Genomic DNA, 26,631 nt, shown 5'->3' with positions numbered 1-26,631 from the left:
AGCATGCTGTGGGTAACCAATAAGTGCAAATTTATCTCTTTTCCAGATAGTTATTATCAAGATTCTGAAGAAAAAATTCTGGAAGTCAACAGATATTCCAAAAGAAAGAGCATTTAAGGTTCTCTTCTATCTTGAACATTTCAAGTCACAAAATTCAGCTCATAAAAGGATATTATAACTAACTGAAAGCAGTATTAGATATAAATTGATGGGAAAGAGATTTAGATACAGGTCATAGATACAATATTGCAGTTACAAGAAAACCGGCTCCTCTTGTCAACTAATTTTTCTCCCGCAACAAGTTCTTAATCATATTAACTAAAGGAGGCGTACCCTTGGCCATGATTTCTAACCTAGAAGTATTTGAAGCATGTGAGAACAGAGAAAGCCCAAAAAATACAAGCTCAGGAAGAAACAATCTTGATGACAGAAAACCATGCCAGTAGTGAGGCTCTAAATTAAAAAAAGCATCAAAAAACCTCCTTGTTCCTTGCAAGTCAAGTTTAAGCAGGATATCCATACCGAAGCAGAAAAACTCCCTTTGCCTTCTCCTTTCAATGGGCCACAGATTCTTCCAAACCTCTGCGGACAGTTCATTACCTGAAAGATCATGATCAGAACCAAGGAACCGAACAATTGAGTTTGCAACAATCGGAGCCGCGGCTAGCGTCCTTGCTACCATGTAACCTGTTGATGGGTGAACCATGCCTGCAGTCCCCCCTATTCCAACAACCCTTTGTGGAAGCACCGGAAGAGGGCCTCCCATAGGAATCACACATCTCTCATCTTCTTCAATGCTCTTAACTTTGATACCTAAGTGCCTCAATCTAGCCACCATCCTTTCCTGTATATCCTCCATTCGCAAACCAGGACGAGCAACCAAGGAAGTCTCTTCCAGAAATATCCCTGTTGAAGAAAATGGCATCGCATACAAAAAAGTTGGAACTCTGCAGTTTCTCTCTTTCAAAGCTGTCCCATCTGTGAGATGTGAATCTCTCCAATCCATGAAGACCATCTTGTCCAAATCGAATGGGTGTTCTTCCACTTCTGCCAAAATTCCATAAGCCACCTGGTACCCAGGATTGTAAAGCTTATCATACTGCACAAGACACCTTGAAAATCCAGTGGCATCAAGAACCACGGTGGCCTGAATTGTGACACCATCATTACAAATTAGCAATGATTTCGACTCCTCATGAATCACCTTGACAACCTTTGCTGGATGGAACCGGACACCATTGGATACACATTTCTGCATCATCTTCGATTTGAGCTGCTTGCGATCGACCCGAGCATAAGGCCGACCGAGAAGCTTCTTCTTGAGGTCATCCACATAAACCACTGCACCAGGCCAGGTGGCATCAAGGCAATCAAGAAGGTCCAAGGCTTCAAATTCATCAACCCAGACACCATAGTTATTAGGCCAGATAAGTTTGGGGGATGGGTCGATGGAGCAGACTGAGAGGCCTGCCTCGGAGACCTGCTGGGCCACGGCGAGCCCTGCAGGGCCGCCGCCGACAACTGCAAGGTCCAGGGTGAGACCTTTCGAGGGGTCGTACAAGGGGAGATCAAATTCAAGGTTCTCTTTCTTGGTTTCGGGCACGAGTTCCAGAAGGGCATTGCTGCCAGCTCGAGCCAACCCTTTCTCAGCCCATTTCCGGTGGGATCTCCTACAGGAAGCTCTGCGGTCCTGCCGCTGAAGCTTTCCGGAGTGAGAAAGGCCCTGCCTTTCCGCAAGGCCGTGAACCGGGTGCAGCAATTCAAGCCTGCTGTGGATTCTGAGGAGGGCATCCATGAAACCTAGGGTCCGGTCTCCAAGGAAACCTATTTCTCAAATCAAATTGGCACTACAGAGAGCTCAATTTGGTATTACACTTAGGTATCTCAGAGCTTGAAGCGGATGTCGAGGGATTCCAAAGAGACAACTTTGCAGGAGAAGATGAGAGGAGTAAGAGAAGACAACAGTTTTAGATGAATTTCCCACCGGTTCTGAGATGCTCTCAGTAATTCCCTGAATCGAGAGATAATTAAGAAACAAAGACCACAAAATCTAGATGGGTTTGCGTGAATTCCCCGGAACCCAAGTGAAACTTGGTTCTTCGAGGGGATTGGACGAGGTTCCGAAGGAATAATCGAAGGAATCGAGTGCGCCAACCGATAAGATTCATTCAAGGGAGGACCGGAACTCAAGGCAGCTGCTATTTGTAAACGAGGAAAGATGGGCATGGAGCTCTTACCAGGAAGAGAGAGCGGAGGAGGAGGAGGAGGAGGAGGACGGGAGCCATCGCGGTTTGAGGATTCGGAACTCGACAAATTTGAGAGGTTGGAAGCCCCCTTCGGAATTGAGGCCCGTAAGATACCACCCCTTCCCGTGGAGTTTTGCAATCGTGCAGTTTGGCGCGTGTCATCCGCAAGAGGTGGTCGGTCGCACTTCCATTTTAAAAAATTAATTAATTAATTAATGTACTTTTGACTTCTATGGTGCATTTCTTTTATTTTTCAAGGATAATGATAAGGAGGAGTATTCAATGGTTGCACTGTAACAGTGGAGAGCAGACATCATTATCCTTGTATAAGAGTACTGCTTGGCATAAAAGTAGCATACCCGAAATGAGATGAAAGACTTCATTGCAATTTTATCCTAAATAATGGTTCATAAAAATTGAGATGCACAAAACATTTTGCTTTGTAAAGCCCCTTCCATTTGCTTTTCTAATTTTTCTTTTTTTTTCCTGAATTATCAATAACTACTACGCTAAGCTCAGCATTAGAGTGCTTCTCTAAAGCTTGTAGTTTGTAGGTGTTATTGGGAAGTAACATGATTGGGATAATAACAGTGAGATTTTAGAACGCTTTTTTTTTTGAAATATTTTGCATGTATATTTTCATAAAATATTTATTTTATTTTTTTATTTTTTTATCTTTATTTTGAAATATTCATACTTTTTTTTTCAAAATAGAAGAAAGCAAAAGATCACGTCATTTTCTAGATTTTATAGGAAAAGTCATTAGTTAGGGAAGAAGAGGCAACCAAGTTCTGCCCAGAAAAAAAAAAAAAGAGTACAGTTGGTGGTTTGTCGAAATGCAATCAATTGTTGCTGACAGTCATCGTTTTCATTTCCTAATGCTATGCAATTCTTAGGAACCTAGTTTGTTCAAAAGAGTATGCACAAATGAATGGATCTAGAATATATATTATGCAGTAAACAACCATTAATGGCTGTCCGTTACTAGAATGGTAAGAAAGCATCGTTATTTTTCTGCATATATATCATCTATCGTAAACATTATGGCGGCTTGTTCTTTGGTGTCCCCTCTTTTTCCCTTCCTTAATTTTTTTTTCCTTCATTCGGAGCATAGTAGAGAATCATCCCACCTAGACCCTCCGCATATAAGTGTATGGGTACGACTGCTAGTTTAACGCTCGGGTTATCCCCCGCGTTGTAAATTCCGAAGTAACAGGAGCACCCAAGGCTTGGTGCCATGGATATGTCTTATGGTCTGTACAAGAATATTGTCGCTGGCCATTAAATTTTATAAAGAGCTGCGTTACGATCAGAGACATGTCTCGCCAGCATTATTTTTTGGATCAGATATTGCAATGTCACGTTACGTAGAAAAGAGGACCATCTCAATCTAGGAACAAATATATCTCGGCCCTTTTTTTCTCAAATACTGTCTCCGGTGCATGCACGCACCGCCTTTGCGGGCACTGTGTGGCTTTTTCCCATTCAAAGAACTGACCGACTGGATGGGCGAAGTGGGGGGTGGGCCACCAACCCACTGACCTCGAGAATATAAAAAGATACTGCTGCTGCCCGCACGCAAAAAGTTCCCACTGACCTCCCCCTACTTTAGCCCAAGAGAATTCCTATATTTTGTCATTCCCTTAAATTTCAATGAGTATTGTTACCGGCCAAAGCGGCTTTCGGACCGTGATGGGCTAGATTGGCCATGCTCGACATATATTACGAGCTACAACAATCATATTTAAGAGTTCTACGATTATCAGCTGAATCTAGCGAGGCACTTTCGAGATATTAGGATCCTGATTTGTAATGACATGAAGTTTGAAGCTAAGCACGTTTACAGAAAGGTCAATAGGGCCGCAAACTAGATAGCATTTTACGTGGCAAATCACTTTAGAGGTGCACTGTAGGTCAAAGAGAGAGAGAGATGCCTAGAACACTTTGAGATTTGTTATTTTTTAATCTTTTTGAAAATATCTATACTATAATTATATGAACCATCTGTCTTAAAAGAAGAAGAAGAAGCAGCAGCAAATGCCCGAAAGCACATTTGAGGCATGATACAAAATCTTGCACCCCTTTCAAGATTATCTCAAAAACTCCGCGACCACGTAAGAAGGCCACCATCATGGTACGGAACTTGGTCATAAGTTCGACTCAGAAAATGTTATGCGCGATCAAGAAACTGGGCAGGAAATCTCGTTCTCCATCGTTAAAGAGTCATAAAAAACTTTTAGGAGACATGTCTAAGAAACATGAAGAGCCAAAGTTGGGTTGGGCGATACCATAATCACCCATTTCCACGAACCATGCTGGTTTGGGTGGCTTCTGAGTTGAATGATATTGTAAGGACAAAACTTCGTAAGAGAGGACTTCATAAAATATTTTATAATTCACCCCAAGATTCCCAGCAAGAAGAAAGGCCCTTTTTTTTTTTTTTCCCTACTTCTTCTTCTTCCTCCTCCTGGCATGAAGGGCTCGTTTGGTTTACGGAAAGCATTTTTCCTCATAGGAATATAATTTCTGAAAAATAAATTTCTAGAAAAAAAATATCTGGAAAAATACTTTTGGCATGTTTGGTTGACCATGAAAACATGACAGATTTCTAAAGTGCTTATGTTTGATTGACCATCAACTATTCTGAAAAAGTTATGTATAATTCCTATTATACTCTTAATAAAAAATTAGATATTTAATATATTTTTAATGCTGAAGAACTTTTTTGGAAAAAAATAAAAATGGAGTAATTCTCGGCTTACGGAAAATTAACTATTCTATGTTTTTCATGAATTTTTTTTCCATGAAACGTGGAAATCATATTTCCATAGGAATACAACTTTCCTATCTTTCTTTTTTGAAAACTCTAATCAAATAAGAGGCATCTCATTACTATTCCGTTGACCACATTTTCATCTTTTTTTTTTTTCACGAGCCAAACGAGCCTAAAGAGAAAAGGTTTTGGAGGTGTGCTCTATCATTCTCTCTGGCTCAAACACTTGTTTATATGAGGTTCCAAATATTGGAAGTGTGTTCAAAGTACTTGGATGCTGGTGGATTTTCATCTTTGGGCATGCTAGCCTTGAGAGAGGAGCATGTAAAGATGTGTCCACTGTAATGATGGTGTATCCAAATCCATGATAATCCTTCAATTTCAGTCTCCATGCCTCCGAACATTAGTCCTGAGGTGGATGAAACATATAAATTATTATGTACACCTCTTTCGCTGTCACTTAATTTTACGTTCTTGTGCATATCTTGGATGTCATTTATCGCTAGGGTTGAGTCATCTTTTTCCTTAGATGATCCGGAGGTGGTATCTCTACCACTAAAAGTTTTTGCTCATAAGCCGAAAACCACTAATCTAATTTATGCAGGAAATTTGAAAAGAAACAAGAGCAAATAGATAACCCATTTACATCCTAACACTTCCCATGTTTCTCCTTCCTTATTTCATTTCCTCATCAAAGTTGGATGCCTGTAGTTTCAGATCCCATCCTAAGCTGAACAAGTATCACGGACTCATTTGCTGGCAATGGGCGTTTTCCGTTCTGGGTCCAGAAACATAATAGGCCTATGTAACTGAGATCGCAACAAGAAGATTTGGGTGGCTATTTGTAAAAATATAGAAATGGATCCGCAGTGGAGCCACAGCTAAACAGTACAAAGGCTAAATTGCAAGATGACCAGAACAAAAAACAGATCAGAACCCTGCTTCCACATATATAATTTCATATCAGCCTAACTTTAAAAGCTTCATCCTTAAATCATCCACTAGCATTTTGCATTACCTACCACCTCCTCTGCAATTAGCTAGAATACAAGAGCGATAGCGCATGCAAAAAAAAAAAAGAAAACAAAAAACCCAAAAAATTGCCCTGCAAAACAGTAACAAGGATAGAAATACAACAGCCAGCAGAGATTAGAGAAGATTAAAATGTCCAGAGTCCACAATGAGTATCCAGTGCACAAAATACGTTAGCTAAAAAAAGGTAGACTTTTAGACGGAAGGCAGCATCTTCGCCACTAATAGAACACTAAGTAGGTTCAGCTCCCACAATCAGCAGATGTTGCATCCAAGTTAACCTGCCAACACAATTAACAATTTCTAAAACTCACAAGCGGTGGCATGGAATTTAACCTCCGTCTTGCTGAAACTAAGAAGTGATCTAGAATGAGCTCTATATAGGAATGAGAGTGATCAAAAGAGTGATTAAACAATTAATTGCAGGACAAGGGTATTCAGTTTGGCCTACAGTTGATGACAATCATAGTAACAAACAAACGGTATGGAACCTTCTTACCCAAAAATAAAACAAAAAAAGAGAATGCCATTTAAAAAGTTAATAGAAGAATTAGAAATTATCAAAAATAGAGTACCTATCAATATGTTAAATATCAGCAAAAGAATACAAACCATGATATGCCGTACCGGATGGGGCGGAGCTTGCCGTACCGGATGGGGCGGGGCTTGCCGTACCGTATCGGTTCGGTACCGGTATTCGGTACAGGTGGTATAGCGACACTTGGTACGCCAAAAAAATTGCGTACCATATTATACCGACACTATGCTAGTGTGGCACCAGTACGGGATCCGGTACCAAAATAGTGAACCTTGATACAAACTATTCAAAAAGTTACTAGAATTTCAGAAAAGCAGAATAATCAGTAAAAATCAGGGAGTAAAAAGTCAAGAATAAATGGAGATGCTTAAATAAAAGCATTTTGTTATTAACATAATGATAACTTGTATCTCATGCCAGTCAAGTGACAGTTAATACTACTGACAGAAAATAAGAGGAGCATTTTCTGAACAACCATTTATTACCCATGTGCTGGTTAGAATTCAGGATTCAACTCGATCCTCATTTACAATCACCATGCATCATGATCTTCCTCTCCTCCCATGTCAGTCTTCGATGTAAATTTTGCACATGGTCATGGAAGTCCAGATGCAAACTTTGCAATTTTTTGGCCTTGTCATATTCCTTAGTTCTGCGGTGAACTAACTTTAGTTCTCTTGACTGCTTTTCCTTTAATTTCAGCTGCCCCTGCATTTACAAGGCAAGCCTGAGTCGTGTATAGTCATAAATAAACAATTTTAATCATGTAAACAGCCTTAGTTCCAAATTGAGCCAGTGTTCCATCAAATCCTACAATGTATATACCTAGGCAATGAGTTCATAGAGAAAACAGAGTAATTTGATTCTGGATCATCCCATTGTCTATAAAAATGCACGGAAAGAGACAGCTTCATGATATGAGAGGTAGCATTTTTATTTTATTCATGTACCCATTTCAAATCCAAAATATTGAGATCAGATTAACCATAACCAACGATTCTTGTTCAACATATCTTGGAGTGATGTTACAAATCCTAGTGCACCACTCCTTTACTGAGGTTAAAATAACAATATCATCTGGCAAGGAACTCTTAGACAATTGGCCGATAATAACATCACTGTTCCCATCGGCATTCCAAAACCAGACACAAAACTTCAGATTCATAAGGCTCCTCCATGGCCACAAGTAAATTTAAGAACTAATTCCAAGTCCATGTTTTAAGCCCAAAATGCTATATGGGATAAACCATTTTGTTTAGTGAATGGAAGTTGACCTTTGGTGTAATAGTAGTTCCACTTATTGGACATGATAGCAGATTATTGTAGTATATGATGCAAAGTTGAATGCCACTTCCAGATCTATTAATGCTATCTACTATTCTCAAGGCACCGTGTCCTATATGCACCTTTTTTTGCATGTTTTCAGTTATCAATGATTGATTTTTCACATGAGGATAAACCTTAATCATATAGACATTCAATTGTTTCAGCAAGATAGCATCCAAGGTTTGCAAATTTTCATGTAGGAAAATGAACACAACCTTTATCACAATTATTACAAAATAGCACATAACGCACAAGCAAACATCTTCCCAAAATAGTCATATATCTACTCGTTTATGCAGAAACTTAGCTTTGTTTAGAAGGTGAAACCCAAAAATGAGTGGCCGATAACTGCAGTTATGTTCATACAACAACATAGACTTATCTATGGTGGTGATTGGGCATATGCTGGCACTGGATCTAACATGGAAGAGAAAAGGAGTTGTGATTATGGAAACTTTCATCCACAGAGTGCCTAACGAAGATGGATACGGAAAACCACCTCCTGGGAAGAATCTGATAACCTTAATTTTTGGGATTATACAATCGGTAAGGTCTCTGATTCTTTTAAATTTCTTTATTGCCGCTGATGCTTTCTCTCTTACAGATATGGTTCTTGGGGAAGTAACACGTGGATAGCTGGTCCATGCATCCAAACCGCTCCTTAATGTCCTTATGAAAGATGACATAACCTAATTAAAAGGTATACACCCTCTGTGTCTCAGCAGATTGTATCATCAGCCTGTGAGTGAGAGAGGTGGAGAGCTGTTCCAATGTCCTGGGAGCTGCTATTGTTTAGAACAGCGCTATAAAATAGTTTATGTAAACTTGAGGGTGTTTTGAAACAAATAGATCTTAGGTTTCACATGATGGTCCGTATATGTGGTATAAGACCAAGGTACTGCAAGTCTAATGTGTTTATAGAACTATATAGGATAAGAATTCAGGGAGAGAAGATTCTATGGCTCTTAAAATTTCTTGCAGAGCTTGGCACAGTAGACACTAGTTCAATTATCGGTGTTTATATCCAGCAAGATACTGTTTTGCCTCGACAAACTACCAAAAAGGGTATATAACTAACCTCAAATTTTGGCATCACACCTTTATTTACTCCACACCATTTTTCACTTGTCACCCAAGGCCTGAAAAGAATAAGAAAGGAAACAAAACAAAGAATACTGAACGTATGAAATGAGCTTCTTCAAATGATAATACATGTAATATATGATAATCAACAAACAATAAGTAAATGAAAGTGACATTCTGCCGCTAGTGATAATAATGAAAAGAAAAAAAATGACCGCTAACTTTACACTACAAGCCTAAAAGTTAAATGGCTCGTTAAAAAAATTTATACCTGGAATGTTTTTGTAAAGAAATAAATTGAAAATTTTGAACTCAATCTTATGGTTAATCATGTATGAAAAAGAAAAACAATATTTTCTTACCTTGTACGACGGTGACGTGATAAAACAAAGTGCGCAATCAGGCTAAGATAGCACTTTCAATCTAAAGCAAATATCTATATGTTGGTCCATATCAAATTATACCAAATGATAAATAAAGAGTAGCATGATCACTGGTGTAATATAGAGTATACATCAACAAATGACCATTGTGGTATGTATTGACTAGTGTCAGCTATTTAAGAGAGTATTTCTAAGATGCATTACACTACAGGCATGTGATTGGGCTAACACAATCTGTTCAGTCATATTGTGAGATCCATGTCAGTGGAGTCAAGAATCCGGCCATAGAAATCAGTGAAGCAATTGAATCTGAAGCATACTGTAGTAACGGTAGAATATATTCAACATTTTACTCAGTATCTTCCTACTAGTTTCATAATCAAATTGATTTATTGGCAGATTTTCATAGACCTCCTAGATTCTTTCAGTAGTTTTGTCACATAATGTGTCAGATTAGCTTAGGCCTTAATCACTATTTACTTCCATATACCTTTACATCATAATTGAATGGAGTATTGGTAATTTGAAGTCTTTTCTGAGTGCTTATTATTTTATGATGTTGATTTCACCCCAATTCTATGTTTCTAACATCATTCAAGATGAAAGTTTGGGGGCAAGATCTAAAGGAAGACAAGGTTATATTGTGCAATTGTTTTTCAAACCTATGCATTTTTTCTGGCCTTAGTTTAGATTCATTTTAGTATGATTCCCCTTCCTTGCCTTAAATTAAAGAATTCAAAATCTTTTGGATCCCTTGCTCTGTTATTTAAGTAGAAATGTAGTGGTCTTAATGTGATTATATATACTGCTTCCACATGTTTGTCCTTCGGGCACCATAGCTTTGTGGGATTCATAGTTCATACCCCAAGAATGCATTATGCCAAGGTTAAATCAGTAGCAACGAAAACCCACAATGAGATAAACTAATAAAGAAGGTCAACTTGCAACAAAAAAAAAGTAGACTCGCAATAAAGTCGACTACCTTCTTTTTATTTAGGAAAAAATAAGGTCGACCACATAAAGTGGGTTTGACTTATACGGTGAACATTCATACATACATTCAATGGCTGCAAGGTTGATGGCAACCAAGATTCAGACTGGCACAGAAAAGTTACAAGATAATGATATCAAATATATGGAAGCATTAACGTGGATTCAGATAAGCCACTATGCGAGTAATGGTCATTGAGTTTCTCAGAGTTTTTCCAGTTGATTAGCCATGTCCAGAAACTAAGGCATAATAGGTTGGAGTTGTACATCAATCAAAATTCATCTTGAATCAAAATGGATCTCATGGTAGTAAACACAACTAATAAAGGAAAAAAGCCTTATGACTTGTTAATAGGAACAGAGCACACATAGATGGCAATGTGTGAGGTTATAAGTATTTTTGGGAATTTGAGATGACTTCAACTGAAATAAACCCATCATGTATGAAGATCTGGATGGACCCAAATAACCCTATAGAAATTGAGGGCTGCTAAGTAATGAAAGGAATTATAAACTAACAGATTATGCATCAGACAGGACCGGGATAATCATTATTTATTAGCAAAAAAAGAACTAATCATTAGCAAGGAAATATTTTTGGATGAGGCTGACATGGAGGCAACCCAATATGCACTAAGCAAGTGGGAGGATTTTGAATAACCATAAGAGAGGGACGCATATGAACTTTTCCTGAATATTTTGATTTACTGCACCCTGAGATTGCTGCAACTAGGTGGCAGCCAAAAATACATATATCTATCTGCCATGGTATGCCATACTAGCCCGAACCGTGCGGTACAGAGTATACCATACCGTACCAGTTCGGTACCGGTATCCAGTACGGATGGCGTACCAACATTCGGTACGCCAAATAAATTCCGTACCGTACCGTACCGACACTGCGCTAGTGTGGCACTGGTACGAAATTCGGTGCCGAGACGACGAATCTTGATGGCTGCTTACTAACACTTTTACAAATCAAGAAAGTCACCACTTTGGCTTTTCGCTACAAAGCCTCTGCTGAAGAGGGACACCTTTAGCTATCTTCATTAAGCAACAATAGTATGCCCCAACTTCCATTCAAAACATTGAACCTTAGAACCTTTGGCTAAAAAAACTGCAGCATTCTTCATTTATCACCATATCTTGAAGCCTACCTGACACTAAATTGTAGAGGATGCAACTACACTAGGTAATCTTATTGTAATTTTTTTAATTCCAAGAAAATAGATATGAGATCAATGCTACCATACTAGCAGCAGACACCACATACAACCAAGAGACTTACTACACATTTTTTTTTATTCTTAAAACCAGCATATGATTTTTAATTCTTCAACTTGGCATTGCATGTATTTCAATGAAAAGGAATTTTTATTCAGCAATGAAAATTCAAGACAAACAAAAATGGCCACTTCACCTCCCACTTGAAGACACGATGATGTGTGAAGGATCACATAAAAATTTGAGTAACTTATCAGCATGTTCCTTGAACTTCACAAAGATGGTTCCCGTATGATATGATGTTGACCAATAACAAGGAAAGACAGCTGCTTGACAATATATGGAAGTTTGTTCATGTATGAAATCCATGATGGTGACCGATGACAAATCTTTGTCCAAATTCTCAATATGGAAAAGGTGATAGCTTTCTTCATGGAAAATATTAATTTGCGATAAATCTTCATCTAGTTTGGAATTACTTTTTATGCAACTCTTCCCTGCCAATAAAAGGTCAGACATGAATCATGTTTTCACCTGCATGCTATCTATCATTTAATAAGAGCAATGAGGTCTACCTCTAGATGTCTGCTCCAAAACATTACTTGAATCAGGAATCCTTATTTCCTACAACAACCAGAAGATTCATCAGAAAACTCAAGAATATGATTCTTCCAACATATGAAGAGGGTTACAGAAAATTTTGACTTGATCTCTACAATTTTTTTCATATACCATTTATACATGAGTTGTAGTGTTATACTACAACTATGTAATTATCTTATGTAACCTGATTTGAAAAATGGGTGCAAAACTAGATACCAGCGGAAACATTATTTTTCCCTTCTTACTATATGGCAAATTATCAAAAATTAAGCATAAGTGCCGAAAAAGGTAAACAATCCCTCTAATTGATAAAGACAAAAATTCTCAGTTTATATCAGGTGTATGATAACCATACATACCCACATGCACACTCATACCTTGCAGTGGAGAAAAGATTTTTGTGGCTTCTCTGAACGGCGGTCAACTGTTGACCTATGCATCCCACCAGGGCGTGCAACAACTGTTATATTAGAAAACTCATATCCAAATCCAACTGATTCAGTTTCATGGCTTGGTGCAGGTCGCAGAGGCCTAGGTGTTGCTCGGAAAGGGATAATTGCTGGGTCCACTTGCATGCTTGTTTCTTTCAGTTTCCTCCTTGCAATATCCAGAAAATGGTTTAATGTTTGGTCTTCTACATTTTTAGACTGAAGAAGGCATATATTTTCTACACCAGTTATTGATCTCTCCCCTGCCATAGGACCATGTTGCCAAAGAACACTAAAAGTGCAGGTGCATATAGATTCTCCTTCACAGAATTTGTGTTTGGAAAAGGATGCCTACCATTTGAACACCACAGTTCAATATCCAGAAAAATAGATCAATGTGATGACTCGATATAGATCAGAGTTTTAAGATGGGTCTTAACAGACATTATAACAGTTCTAGTCACCTCCCATTACTTGTCTGCATCTTCATGCAAGCCTGCATGATATAGTACATACATACGTATGCACGTACATACATACGTATCTACGTACACACACATAGATAAATATACATATATATACATGCATACATATATATATACATAGGCACCTACATATTAAAGTACATTAACATATGTTCATGCATGCATAGATATTCGATAAGCACGATGTCGAAATTCATTATCATAATTAAAGTGTTGCATAGCAACTTTTTACTTTGTAGGATTGGAGATTTTGATACAAAATTAGCATATTAAGGTGGCATTTGGTGACCCAAATGGGATCACCAAGATAATCTTAGATCACCGGTGATCCTTATCCTGAGATAATATGATCCCTGATGATCTAAAATCACTGTATTTGGTATGCTATGTTCTAGTGATCAAAGATTTCCGGATATCTAGGAGTAACCTGTTTGGTATTCCATATGAATCCAAGATCACTTACCATATAATACCAAAACTACCCTTAATATATTCCATAAGAATATATTTATTAATCATATAAAATATATTATAATAAAATATTAATATATTTATTAATTTATTAATTATTTTTGTATTTCATAAAAATATAGTTATTAGTCCTATAGTTTATTAATCCTATAAATATATATTAATTGTTATTATAGAATTAGTATTTTTATTTATAATTATAATATATTATTTTTAATAGTAATGTTTATTTTGATAAGAAAAACAAGACAAATAGAAGTAATATATTAAATAATTTTATCATATAAATAAAAAGTATAATAATATATTTCTACTATAACTTAAAATTATCATTGAATAATAATATGACAATAATATATTATAATATAATATATATCATAAATGCAATATATAATATCAATTATAATATAATAAAATATAATATATTAATGGTATATTGATATACCAATTTTTTTAGCTAGATTGAGGGGCATTTTTGTTCTCAAATTTCAGCCCAAGATCACTGCCCAAGGGTGATCTTGGATATCCGACCTCAAGGATAGGTATCCCACCATTGAGTTGGACGGTGATTTGAGACGTGGGGGCGATTTGGGATCACTGCCATGTAAGATCACTGTAATGCAACCAAACATGGTGATCTCATCACCTCCATCCACATTATCTTTGATCTTGGGATGATCAACCCATACCAAACGCTATCTAAATGTACATGCGTACTGCTATCGGACCCAAACCCAATACCAAGAAAAAGGCCTCCACAACCGGGATACCATATGACCAAAAAGGATTGGCATTCGGGATGTCAGCACAACGCACAGTGGATCCCTAGTATAAAGCATCAATCTCCTTATGACATTTTGCCCTGAAGCTTTTTCCTTTTACCAGGTTTTGGCCCCAAAGCATTTTCCAATGTACTTTACACTCTACACATAAAAAATAAATAAAAAAAAAGAGAGCAAAATTCAAGGATTAACTACCAAAACAGAGTGCCACCCAAGGATAGAAACCCCATCAAAGTAGATAACAGAAAAGGCAAAAAAACAAAACTAAAATTCAAAAAAAAAATCAGAATCCAGCATTGACATAAAAGCAAATAGCGCCAACAATTGATATGTTACATCTGCTGCTAGCTGACTTTGTGGGGAAAAAGAACTGCTTAAATGTGACTAAAGAAACAAAAAACTGAAAGAAACCAACAGAAGGAACTAGTTAGAAGATAAAACCAACACATTTAACATTGAATATTTGTCAGAATTTAATTAAATGAAAGCATAATTTCCTGATAGAAAACAAAATAACACCAGGAAGATCCATAAAGTAACCAATTGTTCAGTTGATATCACAGACCAGAGATAAAGCTTAAAATATTGAGCATGTAACAGCACATGTAAAACAACAATTCAATATATTTGGACATAGAACGAAGTCAATCAACAATATGAATTCCAATTCCAGACAATAACATACCAAACAGTTAAAATTTCAGTAAGAAATAGAAGTAAATGATCCATTTTCACAACAAATGAATTCCGAAGAACAGAGCACCACTAAAAGATATTATACATGGAAAACATTAATATTGTTTATTAAAGCACTGCCATTATAGCATAAACTTCTTGAGCAATCAAAAGGCAAGTTGTCCATGATCCCTATCATACATATTTTGTTCTTTTTGGAAAAAACACCTCACTGGGTTCTATCCCTTTAAGAGAGACGAGAATTGCATGAAGCAGAAATACAATTGTATATATAAATATGGTTAAGCTCAAAGTTAATAGGAGTATAGGCCCAAAACCATCCATCCTCTCACATGCCTCAAACATGTTAAGAAAAAAAACTTCCAAAAAAGAAAAGAAAATGCAAATAAAAACCTCAGGATAACAAACTACAGAATAAAAGAAATTTTCACTAAGAGAGCTAGAGACACAAAATCTAAACATAGAATATCATAAAAGGACCAGAAAACATGGAATTTGAAATATCGACCAACATAAAATTTCCACTCCAAAACAAGACACGCATGCACAACAACTTAAAAAAAATAAAAAAATAACTCTTAAAAATATAACTCTTGCTAAAAAATTGCACAGTAAACTTCGAGAGGCAAACAGTGATCTTAAAACCCAAAACTTTGATACCATGCAAGAAAAAGAATGCTCTGACCCAAATTTTTATAGATTTAAAAAAGAATCCAGACATGAAAACCAAAAACCAGATTAAAAAAACAAAAATCCCACAAAGTTTCAATCCCAATCAAGAAAAAAATAATTAAATAAATGTAGATACAACATATCAACTTTTCCAAGAAAATAAGATTAGAAAAACAAAATCTATGCATGCATATGGATATATAAGATGCAACGGGACATTGAAATTAAAGAACCCATGCAGTTAATTATGACCGAAAATATCTAGAAACCAAGAATCATATATTTTAGTGGTCTCTAACCTATACATTATGTGGACATAAAAATGGATGGTTTTCATTATTCTAGTGTACTAAAATACATGATACAGTATTTAAATTGAGAATTCATCTTATAGATCATAATTTACATATTGTAATATATATATATATATATAGGTTAAAAAGCAACAGATTTTAATGCTTAGATTATAGTAAAATATGGTATCAAATCATTTTAACCATTCATTTATTTTTTTGCAACAATTCGATACATAGATTAGAGACCACCACATGATTTTTAGTTTCAAGTATTTTTAGCAGTATAGATCATGACTAATGGTATAGATCTTTAATTAAGTTGGCGTATTATTAAATTTAGACTCGAGAGGAATAGATACCTGCTCTCATGTCGAGAGAAGTAAAATCCATATGTATATATGTATGTATATATGCATGCATGTTTTCAAGTTACACTTGTTACATCTTTTTTGAATTGGATAATATCATCTACTATCTTGAAACTACATGCACACCAAAAATTATGCGACATGAGATCCCTAGCATATGCATCAAGTGGTCAAAAAAATATATCATCTCATATTATTTAAACTGTCTAATTTTTAACCATTTGATTCAAAGGCTAAGGATGTGTAAATCGGATCTTTAGATAATTTAGATGTAGTAGGCCAGGCTTGGATCATCGAAGTGGGACCCTACCATCCATTTAACAAAAACAACAAACCTAATAACAACGAAAACAAGCGTAATCATAATAATTTACCATCTTTACACTAAAAAGAAAAATGCGTCAACGAACATCAAAAATCCCCACTCCAGAACAAATCATGCCAAGTTAATAAAACAATTAATAACGCTTAAAGAACAGAACAGAGGTTTTATGGAAAACTAGATAATTTTGAGATTCAAGAACCATAACGCTTAAAGAACAGAACAGAGGTTCTATGGAAAACTAGATAATTTTAAAATTCAAGAACCAATCTCAGAGGCCAAAACTCTAAACTCATCCGATAACAGAGAACCCGCCTCAAGATTCACGTAAAAGTCCCACATCTCCCCCCACAAAAAAAAAAAACGAAAACAAATCACCAAGAAACCCTTAATCGTACCCAAAATCTAGAAAGAACCACTCACCGCGTCAATTACGGCGTCGTAGAACCGGATGTCGTTATCCCCGAAGGCGTAGGAGGCGCAAACCTCCATGCCCTCGATCACCTTCCGGCACTCGTCGTCCTGAAGCTGGATAGTCGTCGGCCGAAACCGTCCTCGAAACTCCTCCAGCTCCTCCGCCGTCCGAAACCCATCCGCCCGGTAGAGCTCGTCATAGTCGTCCGAGAAATTGCAGTACATGACGCGGAGGGCCCCCTGCTCCACGCGAAGCCGCACCGCATACCAGGCGTCGTCCAAGGGGGCGCGGAAGTCCAGGCATTGCGTCTCCGGATCCTCGCCGAGCGCCGGCGGCGCTGCCGCCCATTTCGGAGCCATACCTCTCCCTCTCGTGGTGATTCCTGGCGACGGTTGGTGCCGCAGGCAATGACACGATGCGACGTTGTGATGTGATCGGTCCTTACGGAACTAAATTACAATGTTGCCCCTTGCCTTTTGTTTGTTATAATACCCAATTATGTCGGGTTCACTTGGACTTGGGTCCGGTCTCACTGGACCGGTTCGAGTTGTGGATGCAGGGACCAAACCCAACCCTGGACCGGACTTGGACATTGGGTTTAACCAATAAATGACTCAAAGGAGTTGAAGAGCACTTTCTCTGGAAGTTTTTGGACGGCCAAAAAGTACTTTCTAGCCCTCCAAAAACACTTTTAGATAAAAAAGGATGTTTGATAAAAATTTCGGAAAATTGTTTTAGCTTTTTCAGGAAGCTAAAAACAGCTTTTTGGGAGAAGCTCCATTTTGGAGCTTTCTTCCCCTCCAAAAGTACTTTTGGATGAAAAAGAGTGTTTAGTAAAAATTTTGGGAAGTTGTTTTAGTTTTCTACAAAGCTAAAAATAGCTTTTTGGGAGAAGCTCCATTTTGGAGCTTTCCGAAAAAGTTATTTTGAGATTTGTCAGAAAACTATTTTTTTTACCAAAATATACATAATAAAATATACCAATTACATACTTTGTCCCTTTATAAACCTAAAAATCTGCTGGAGCCCTAACGAAGAACCCTAGTCATGGATTAAATAATTTAATATTATGTTATATTATGAAAAAATAATTTATGCTAATAATTATAATATTTATACCTTTATTATTGTATTATACTATAAATATAATATTATATTACATTATATCATAATACTTTAATATGTTATGTTAAATAATTTAATATTATGTTATATTATGAAAAATTAATGTACGCTAATAATTATAATATTTTGTACTTTTATTATTATATTATACTATAAATATAATATAATATAATATTATATCATAATACATTGATATGTTATGTTAAATAATTTAATATTATATTAAATTATTATGCTATATTATACAATGTTATATTACTATATTATAATAATATTATATTACATTACAGTAATATTATCCTATATCATATATTTATGTATTAATATATGTTATATTTTATTATGCTCTATTGTCTAATACTATGCTATGTCTTTTATGGTAATTTTGTCATATAAAAGTACTTTCCCAGTTTGTTTACCAAACATATGTTAAAGTGCCACAACACTTTAAGAATGTAATTACCGAACAACAAGCAGTTTTTTATAAAAGCTCTACTTCAGAAAGCTCTACTTCCAAAAGCTCTACTGCCAATAGCTCCCCCAAACAGGGCATAATCCATAGTGTTAGTCAATCTGCCCACTAATGAGATTCGGCCAGCCCATTAAGGTAAGTATGCTCCAATATGCTATGCCACTATGTTATAATGTGTTTGCTAAAAAGTGTACTTATATTTGATCTAATATATGCTCTTAGATTCAAGAGATTAATCAAAAGATCAATGATTGTGATTAAATTAGGATTGTCTCTAATAATTTTCATCCAACATGAAATATTGCAACAAATCATGCACACACTTGAGCATATATGAGACACATGTACAATTCTATTTTTGGTAAGTTTCTTAAAGACTACTCTTTGTATTTTAGATATTTGACCGATCAAATGATTTCAAAAAATTACAAATATTATATCATTGGAAAGCTCTTGAAATAAGCTTTTCAATGGTACTAATACTGATAGAGTTTGAATAAAAATCAAATATAAAATAATATGATATCTGTATACTGCCAGTTTTAAATTTGATTTTTGTAAATTTTGAAATTGTGCTATCATATCTCATTTTTATGTCATCATATTATTATAAATTGTGTTAACTAATGTTTATTTGTCAAGGGTGTATGTGATCTCCCATTTACGGCCCCACCTAAAGGTAATTTGGGATTAATATTCCAAATGGTCCACTAGTTACACCCGATTTTGCCATATGTACAAAATCTAAGTGATTTTTATTTTATTTGTCAAACCTTTCTAAATGGTTGAAAAGAAAAAAATTTCGTCCATTCTATCAAGAGCATGAATAATACAAGCAAATCAACTAAATCAAGCTTGAATGGTCTAGATGATGCCATGTGTCATCCTAGTTATGTTGAAAAGTCATCTTGCCACAAGAAGGGGACACCCAAGCCACATACTGAAGCATGTCAACCACACTCAGACATGTGTAAAATTTAAATCATGTCAACTTATGGGAAACAAGATTAATTTAAGCTTATGTTGATTGAAGAAATCAAGCCAATCATGTCATATGGTTGAAGATTGATGGAAATCAAGCATTAAATGCCCTCTAACGTTTCTTGCCCTCTCAAGCCTATAAATAGAAATCTTTGGTGAAGTTTCAAAGCACACCACTCGACCACAGCATCCCTCTCTCAACCGAGTTCTCATATCCTCTCATAGTACTCTCATATTACTCCTATTGTGCTCTTATTTTACTATTATGAGAGATTTGTGTAGTGAGTTTATTTGTGTATTAGATTTGTGAGAATCAAAGTTTGTAATTGTGAGAACAAGTTTGTGAGGTATCAAGCTTGTGGATTTTGTATTCAATCTAGTAGAGTACTAGATTGGAGAGTGCAACTTGGTGGTTTTCAAGTTGTGGTGTTGTTGCAAGTTAGTGGTCCACTTGGATGCTGTAAGGAGTATTACAACTAGTGAAACCTCAAGATGGGATTGTCTTTGGAAAAAGATGGGTGTAGGCAAGGATTTGGCCGAACCACCTTATAATATTGGCTTCATCTCTCTATCCCTCTCTCTCTTTAGTTGTGTTTATATATCTTATTTGGTTGTCTTAATTGCGGAGATTTACTATTATTGTGATTGTTTAGTATTTGTTTGAATTTTCCATTGTTTTTATAGACACCTAATTCATCCCCCCTCTTTTATGTGTTGATTTCAACTGGTATCAGAGCTTGGTCTATATTGTGTGCTTAATTGCTTAGAGTAAAGATCCTATTACAATGGCTAGTTGTAGTTTATCTATTAATAAGTCTCCTTTCTTCAATGGTTCTAACTATGGTTATTAGAAGAATAGCATGACTAAATATATACAATCTTTTGATTGCCCTGAAATCACAAGAAGAATACACATCAAATGATGAAGAGGATGCGGATGAGGAGATAGTACTACTCACTCGAAAGTTAAGAAGAATCTTCATCAAAAAGTATGGAGACAAGAACTCAAACAAAAGGTATAACTATCACTCTCAAAAAGGTGATCAAAACAAACAAAAAATTGTTTGTTATGGATGCAATAAGGCTGGACACATCAAATTTGAATGTGATGCAAACATTGTATCTTGGTTTGAGATGATATCATTGTATTATTAGTAGGCTCTTCTATCTACTGTGCAAAAAAAAAAAAAAAAAAAAAATCTAGCATCTCAAGTCTCAGATTAATAGAATGTTAGTTTCTGCATTAGCTGATCTTGGATTTAGAATGTTTTTAGTATAAATCTTTTCTCTTAGATTTGTAGCTTATGCTTTTGAAAGAATTCATAAATAATTATCAATCTTGAAGAATATTTTACGCTCAAATGTTCTACTATGGATAAATTGGAGTAGTTTATGATCTTGTGATAGATCAACATTAGTTGATGTTTTGACAAAAAAAAAAAATCATGTTGCAAATTATGGATGTGATTTAGAATTAGTTAATAAAGAAGATAGATAAATGAGAAAAAGGGAAACCATTGATAAAAGGATAAAATAGTTAATAAATTGATGATGCTTTGAGTAGATCCTCTAAGTTAAGGTAAACTAGTCTCTTTATTTTAGATAGTCTAGTAGATTTAAGAGATCATGTACATTTGCAATATTGCAAATACAAATATTTTCCTTATTAGTGAAATGGATCTCAATGTAAAATCATAGAGGTTATAGCTTGGTGAAAATTTTTGTAAATCTTTGAACCATATTATTATATTTTTATGAGTTAAATATTTATAAATTAAAGCCATGAGTTGATTATGGATTTTGTATCACCATAGGAGAAATGCCAGTGGAAGTCCATGAGAGGCCTAAATAAGTTTAAAAGAAAAGATTCGAGGTGGTTGAATATGCTCATGAGTTAGCTAATCTGGAATCTTTTAATTCATCGGAGCATAGAATTGATATTCTTAAAAGAAAGGTCAATAGTAAATTGTATTGTCAAAAGAATCTAGAGTTGGCTCAGTTCAAATTGGATCTAGAATATGATTACTTGATCATACAATGTTACAAATATGACAATTATCTCGAGGGTTAATCTTGATCTAGTATGCATGGGAAGTAAGGATAAAAATTTTGCTTGGATATTATAAAAAAAATGAATGATGATGATTTGGGATCATTAAGAAATTTTGGAGAATATTGATCAGAATTGCACAGTGAAAATGTGGTGGATTAAGTTATTTTAAATTGGTAAAAAATATTGACTGTGTTTTGTTAACATGTTATGATGAAAGATTAGATTTTTCAATAAAGAAGGCCTTGTTAATAAGGAAAGGTGAATATTGTTGATTCTCAGGTTGATCATGTTAAGACTTTGTTATCTCTCTGATAGATTCTTCTGTTATTGGTATGCTAAAGAAATTTTTGAGCATTACATGACTAAGGTGAGTAGATCATGATATAAAATTTGTAAGTATTCAAATAAGTAGTTTGTAATTGTTTCCTCTTTATGATCTATAAGTTTACACTAAATTTTAAGCTTTGTGACATATCGAATCACGGAATCAATATTTCTCTTTCTCGGACTTGCTCTTGTGATTTGATGCCAATCATTTTTGAGGTAGATCGTTGTTGCCTAATGATCATCATTACATGTTCAATTGGTAAATCACATTCCTAGCAATATGATAATTTGACTCTAATTAAGATTAGTCATTCTCTTTTGTGGATCAGCACCCTACCATGATAAGTCTATCGAATCCATTTTATTTCAAGTTCTATCCCAAATATAATTAATTTTAATCCATCTTGTTGTGAATTGATCCCAATCCGATCTGGAGTGAACTTGCATCAAGACGATAATTTCCATCTTAGAATTTAGTTAGTCACTTATCTAGTGCTAATCTTGCTTTTTTATATAATTTTTTTAATAATTGATCCAAATTTATCTATCATACTAATTTTGATCAAGAAAAATGAAATCTTGGACTTATGTTACTTAATGGGCTGAGCATTTATAAATTTGGAAGGCCTAGATCTCTTAAATTTAGAGGACGAATTTTTTTTAAGAGGAGGAGAATGTGAAATAGGCCCTGAATGGGCTGAAGACGGCAGGCCCAGTCAACTTCAGCCTATGGCCCCAATGAAGAAAAACCTAGAACAAAGGATTGTGATTGCGATCCTCTCTTCATCTTCCTTGAGGAGTTATGGCCAGCAACTCCGCGGTAGCTTCGCGGCCGCTTGAACAGCCGCCGGAATCGCCGCCACCGCCGTTGCTTGACCGCTGGACCGAGCCACCCCCGGCGGAGATCCTCCCCTCCGTCAACATGTCAGTGAGCCACCCTTCTCTTAGTTCTGGATCCAAATCGAGGTCTCCCTCGGTTTTCCTCTTCTAGCCGGCTGCCGCAGCAGCCACTAGCCGCTACTATCGTCGATGGTTGCCTATCGACCACCTAGGCTGGCCGCTGCCAGATCCTCTCCTCTCCTCTCTTCCCTCTCCTTCCTCTCTTCTTTCTCTTTCCTTTTCCCTCCCTGTTTCTCTGTTCACGAGATGAAGAAATATATGTTGGGCCTTGTTCATGTACTTGGGCCAACTTCATCTTTTTGGGCCGTGTTCATCTGCTTAGGCCGACTTCATCCATTTGGGCCGTGTTAGGCCGTGTTCATCAATTTGGGCCTAGTTTAATCATTTTGGGCCCTGTTGGGCCGTACCCATTGTGGGCCAAATTTGGCCCCCTGTTGGGTCGTGCCCATTGTGGGCCAAATTTGGGCCCAATTTAGTCATTTTCGGCTCTGTTGGATCGTACTCATTATGGGCCAAGTTTGGGCTCTGTTCACCCTGTCAGGTAGTGTCCATTATTGTGGGCCGAGCTCAGGCCCTGTTCACTCTATTGGGCCATGTCCATTATTGGCCATAATCCTTTTGGCCTTGTTGGGCCTTGTTCATCCCTTTTGGGCTGTACCCATGTTGGGCCTTGTTCATCCCTTTTGGGCCCTGTTCATCCAATATGGGCCGAGTCCATTCATTATGGACCAGATACATTGATTGATCTAGGTCAACCCAGGCCAAATATCTCTTTTCCAAATTTGCTCAAATCGAACTGAATAGGCCAAGCCTCTGATTGTGTATCTCTTTCTCTCTCTAAGCAAGCCCATGTTTTAACTAGATTAAAATCTTTTTTCTGATGATCGATCCGAACCATTAGGACCAAGCCCAAGACTAGGATCAGACCAAATCCAGACTCGAGCTGAGATTCTCTCTCTCTCTTTTCTCTCTCTAGACATGCTCGGGGATCCTAGTATAAGCCTTGTTCTTCTTGTTGCTCGAATTTATATTGATCCAGTTTAGACACCCTGAACTGCCCCAATAGACCGGCCATTACTTCAGCCCTAGCTAAATTCTGCCACTTTTGATATTCACCCCTAACTCATTGAATCCTCCTTGGTCAGACTAAACTAATTTGGAGGCATGAGACCATAGTATTTAATTTTGACTTCTGTAATTATATTAAAATTAATAATATTTTAATGATATTAAACATGTGTATCTGACATGTTGGCATGAAGTGGAATTTAAAGCGAAAAGAGGTAAGTAATCTAATGCTTCAAAGTGTGTTTTCCAAATTATTTGATAAAGGTAATTATTAGTTTATTAAATTTTGATATATATTTTGTACGTAGTTAAACGGGTCGGGCATGTTAATAATCATGTTAAAATTATGTTATATGCTATAAAATCTAGAAAATGTGACTGGGCAAATTATAAAAAATCTATTTTGCATATATGTATGTATTCTCAGGATGATTATGATCTTGCCCTACTAATAGAGATTATTCGTTGGCCCTATCGACTTGAAATCTGTGAGGAACTGATTTTGACACTGTACTATCGGTGATTAGAATAGTAGTATTTGGCACTTTGTGCGACTCATGCCACTAGGTTATGTGGCCATAGCCTATTGATATTTGAATTTTGGTATCAGAGTTATTGTGAAAATGATAATAAATTTTAAAAGAAAAATACGTTTGTTGATGATTTATTTTTCAGTCATTATTTTATGTTTTAATTGAATATATGGCATGTTTTGACCCCATTCTGGGGTATTATGTTGTTTACTAGGCTAGTGTAGCTCATCATTCTGTATTCTCTATTTTTCATATTTAAATGCACAAGCGCATGATCGCTTAGGGCTTTGAGAGTGCGCTAGATTTTTTGATGATTTCTTCAGTTATTGACATTTTAGTTAAATTAGCTAGATTATTAGATTTATATTTGCATATGTTCTTTGAAACTTTTGTAAAAACCATTTGAATAAATTAATGCTTAAATAATTTTTAAGGATTTGTCATTACTTTGATATGATTTGTTCCCTTGCATTCCTATATAGTCCACCGTACGGGCATGCAGCATCTATCACGCTTCGGGCTCGAGGCATGGCAGAATCGTTCTTCAGATTGGATTGTATACTTATATTTACAGTAGAAGTTGACACTCCTACAAGTCATGACTCAAGGAAAATAGAGAAATAGATGCTCGAATTAGTATGCCTCATCAAATAAATCTTATTTCACATGTACAATTGATTTAATTGGTCTAACTTCTAGAGTTCAAGGACAACAATCCAGAAAGAGATGAAATCCAAGGCAAATTGCAGCATTGATGTATATACTTTAGGCAAGCCCAATAGGTTAGCACGAAGTCTTTATGATTTCCAAATGAGCCTGAAGGGGATCAAAAGCAGGAAATGAATGATAGGAGTCTCTTTCCAAATTTGTGATCTTTTTGTTTACATGAACATTTGGAGAACCTATAGAATGGGTCATCCTTTTTTGTTTTCTTTTGAAAAGATTGAAAAAAATATGAGCTAGAAAAATAGTTGTTTGTGGTTTTTCTAAATGAGATCTTTCCCGAAAATGTTAAAATGATGCTTATTTCTTAACATAAACGCATTAGAAATGAGGCTTGATTTTCACTTATTCATTCTATACCAGTTTTACACTAACTGCTTCCTTTTGATCTCCTCAAACAAATGGGAACATACAACAAGCATGACATAGTTGCGAAATGGACTAGATAGCCAATCTATCAACAAATTGCTTGCAATCATCTTTAGTGAAGTGCTGAAGTATAATTTCCTCCAATCATATAATATGCACCATTTTCAAGCTTTAGTAGCATGGCCCTGGAGAAATAAAACAGAAGTATCGCATTACATTGGTGAAATATCAATTAATTTGAAAAATGGAATACAGCCGTTCTTGATTTTGCTTCCAAAATTTTCCTGGCAACCATTCCATGAGTATAAATGGAAGCCAAACCATCTCTCCTCCCCTCCCCCTCCCAACCCAAGAAAGAAAAAGAAAAATATATAGAGAAAATACATAACAACTATTACTGGTTATCTTCCCTGAGAAATTCCTCCAGTTAATCCAAAGTGATGCTAAGATTATAGTCATCCTCATGGCATAGTGGTCCAGCTACATCTTCTACTTGGAGGTCTAGTAGCTGAGTACTTGAACCACTACATTGTTCTCCTCCAACAGCACCAACCTCTCGAGTATGAGCTTTTGTTCCTGTTTCGAGTATAGATGGAAAGGAGAAGCTTGGAGCAAAACAAGATGGCTGCAAATAGAACATATACATATTAACAGAACTACTCGATCTATCAATCCAGGAATTAATTCGAATAAATTACACGTGTCGAACATTACATACCGGTGCCAATCTTCAACACACGTCACGGTCAGAATCAAGAGTGCTTAACCCAACACTCCCTTGCTGCACTTCATGTCCTCCTCCTATCTTATATGGTGGAAGTGCTGCGAAACCACTTGAAAAACTGCTCATTGCCTACAATACGAGGAGAACTAAGCAAAAGTATGAAAAAAATAGCAACAGCTGACCTTATTGATCTATCTGAATACTAAGGAAGATATTAATGTCC

The 26,631-nt window shown here is 36.1% G+C and overlaps 2 protein-coding genes across 5 annotated transcripts; both read right to left on the bottom strand.

Moving 5' to 3' along the window:
- Nucleotides 1–179: 179 nt before the first annotated feature.
- On the bottom strand, nucleotides 180–2,407 carry LOC120111148 (lycopene beta cyclase, chloroplastic). Its single transcript, XM_039127705.3, has one exon. It carries the CDS (start codon nucleotides 1,793–1,795, stop codon nucleotides 281–283), a length of 1,515 nt encoding a protein of 504 aa, XP_038983633.1. The 5' UTR covers nucleotides 1,796–2,407; the 3' UTR covers nucleotides 180–280.
- A 2,749-nt stretch (nucleotides 2,408–5,156) lies between these two features.
- LOC120111150 (SAWADEE protein) lies at nucleotides 5,157–17,748 on the bottom strand. 4 transcript variants are annotated; one of them, XM_039127711.3, is made up of 7 exons: nucleotides 17,142–17,748; nucleotides 12,576–12,977; nucleotides 12,171–12,219; nucleotides 11,792–12,092; nucleotides 8,994–9,054; nucleotides 7,075–7,297; nucleotides 5,160–6,332 (listed from the first exon to the last, which is right to left on the bottom strand). In XM_039127711.3, exons 1-6 carry the CDS (start codon nucleotides 17,490–17,492, stop codon nucleotides 7,112–7,114), a joined length of 1,350 nt encoding a protein of 449 aa, XP_038983639.2. In that variant the 5' UTR covers nucleotides 17,493–17,748; the 3' UTR covers nucleotides 5,160–6,332; nucleotides 7,075–7,111. The 4 variants fall into 4 exon arrangements, with proteins under 4 accessions (XP_038983642.2, XP_038983639.2, XP_088572586.2 ...); XM_039127714.3 differs by lacking the exon at nucleotides 12,576–12,977 and having other exon boundaries at nucleotides 5,157–6,332; XM_088716460.2 differs by lacking the exon at nucleotides 5,160–6,332 and having other exon boundaries at nucleotides 6,944–7,297.
- Nucleotides 17,749–26,631: the final 8,883 nt, after the last annotated feature.

This window comes from Phoenix dactylifera, chromosome 2, assembly GCF_051530095.1.
Source record: "Phoenix dactylifera cultivar Ajwa chromosome 2, Ajwa_hap1_PhDact_Kaust_v1.1, whole genome shotgun sequence".
NCBI classification, from domain to species: Eukaryota; Viridiplantae; Streptophyta; class Magnoliopsida; order Arecales; family Arecaceae; genus Phoenix; species Phoenix dactylifera.
This window is presented reverse-complemented; position numbering and strand designations above follow the sequence as displayed.

Excerpts from the sequence above, each read along its gene's own strand:
- LOC120111150 (XM_039127711.3), bottom strand. The coding sequence starts at position 17,492 with ATGGCTCCGAAATGGGCGGCAGCGCCGCCGGCGCTCGGCGAGGATCCG. Across the intron at positions 12,093-12,170 it reads TTTGGAGCAGACATCTAGAG|GGAAGAGTTGCATAAAAAGT; the intron begins GTAGACCTCATT and ends TTTTATTGGCAG. Across the intron at positions 9,055-11,791 it reads ATCGTGTCTTCAAGTGGGAG|GCCTTGGGTGACAAGTGAAA; the intron begins GTGAAGTGGCCA and ends TATTCTTTTCAG.
- LOC120111148 (XM_039127705.3), bottom strand. The coding sequence starts at position 1,795 with ATGGATGCCCTCCTCAGAATCCACAGCAGGCTTGAATTGCTGCACCCG.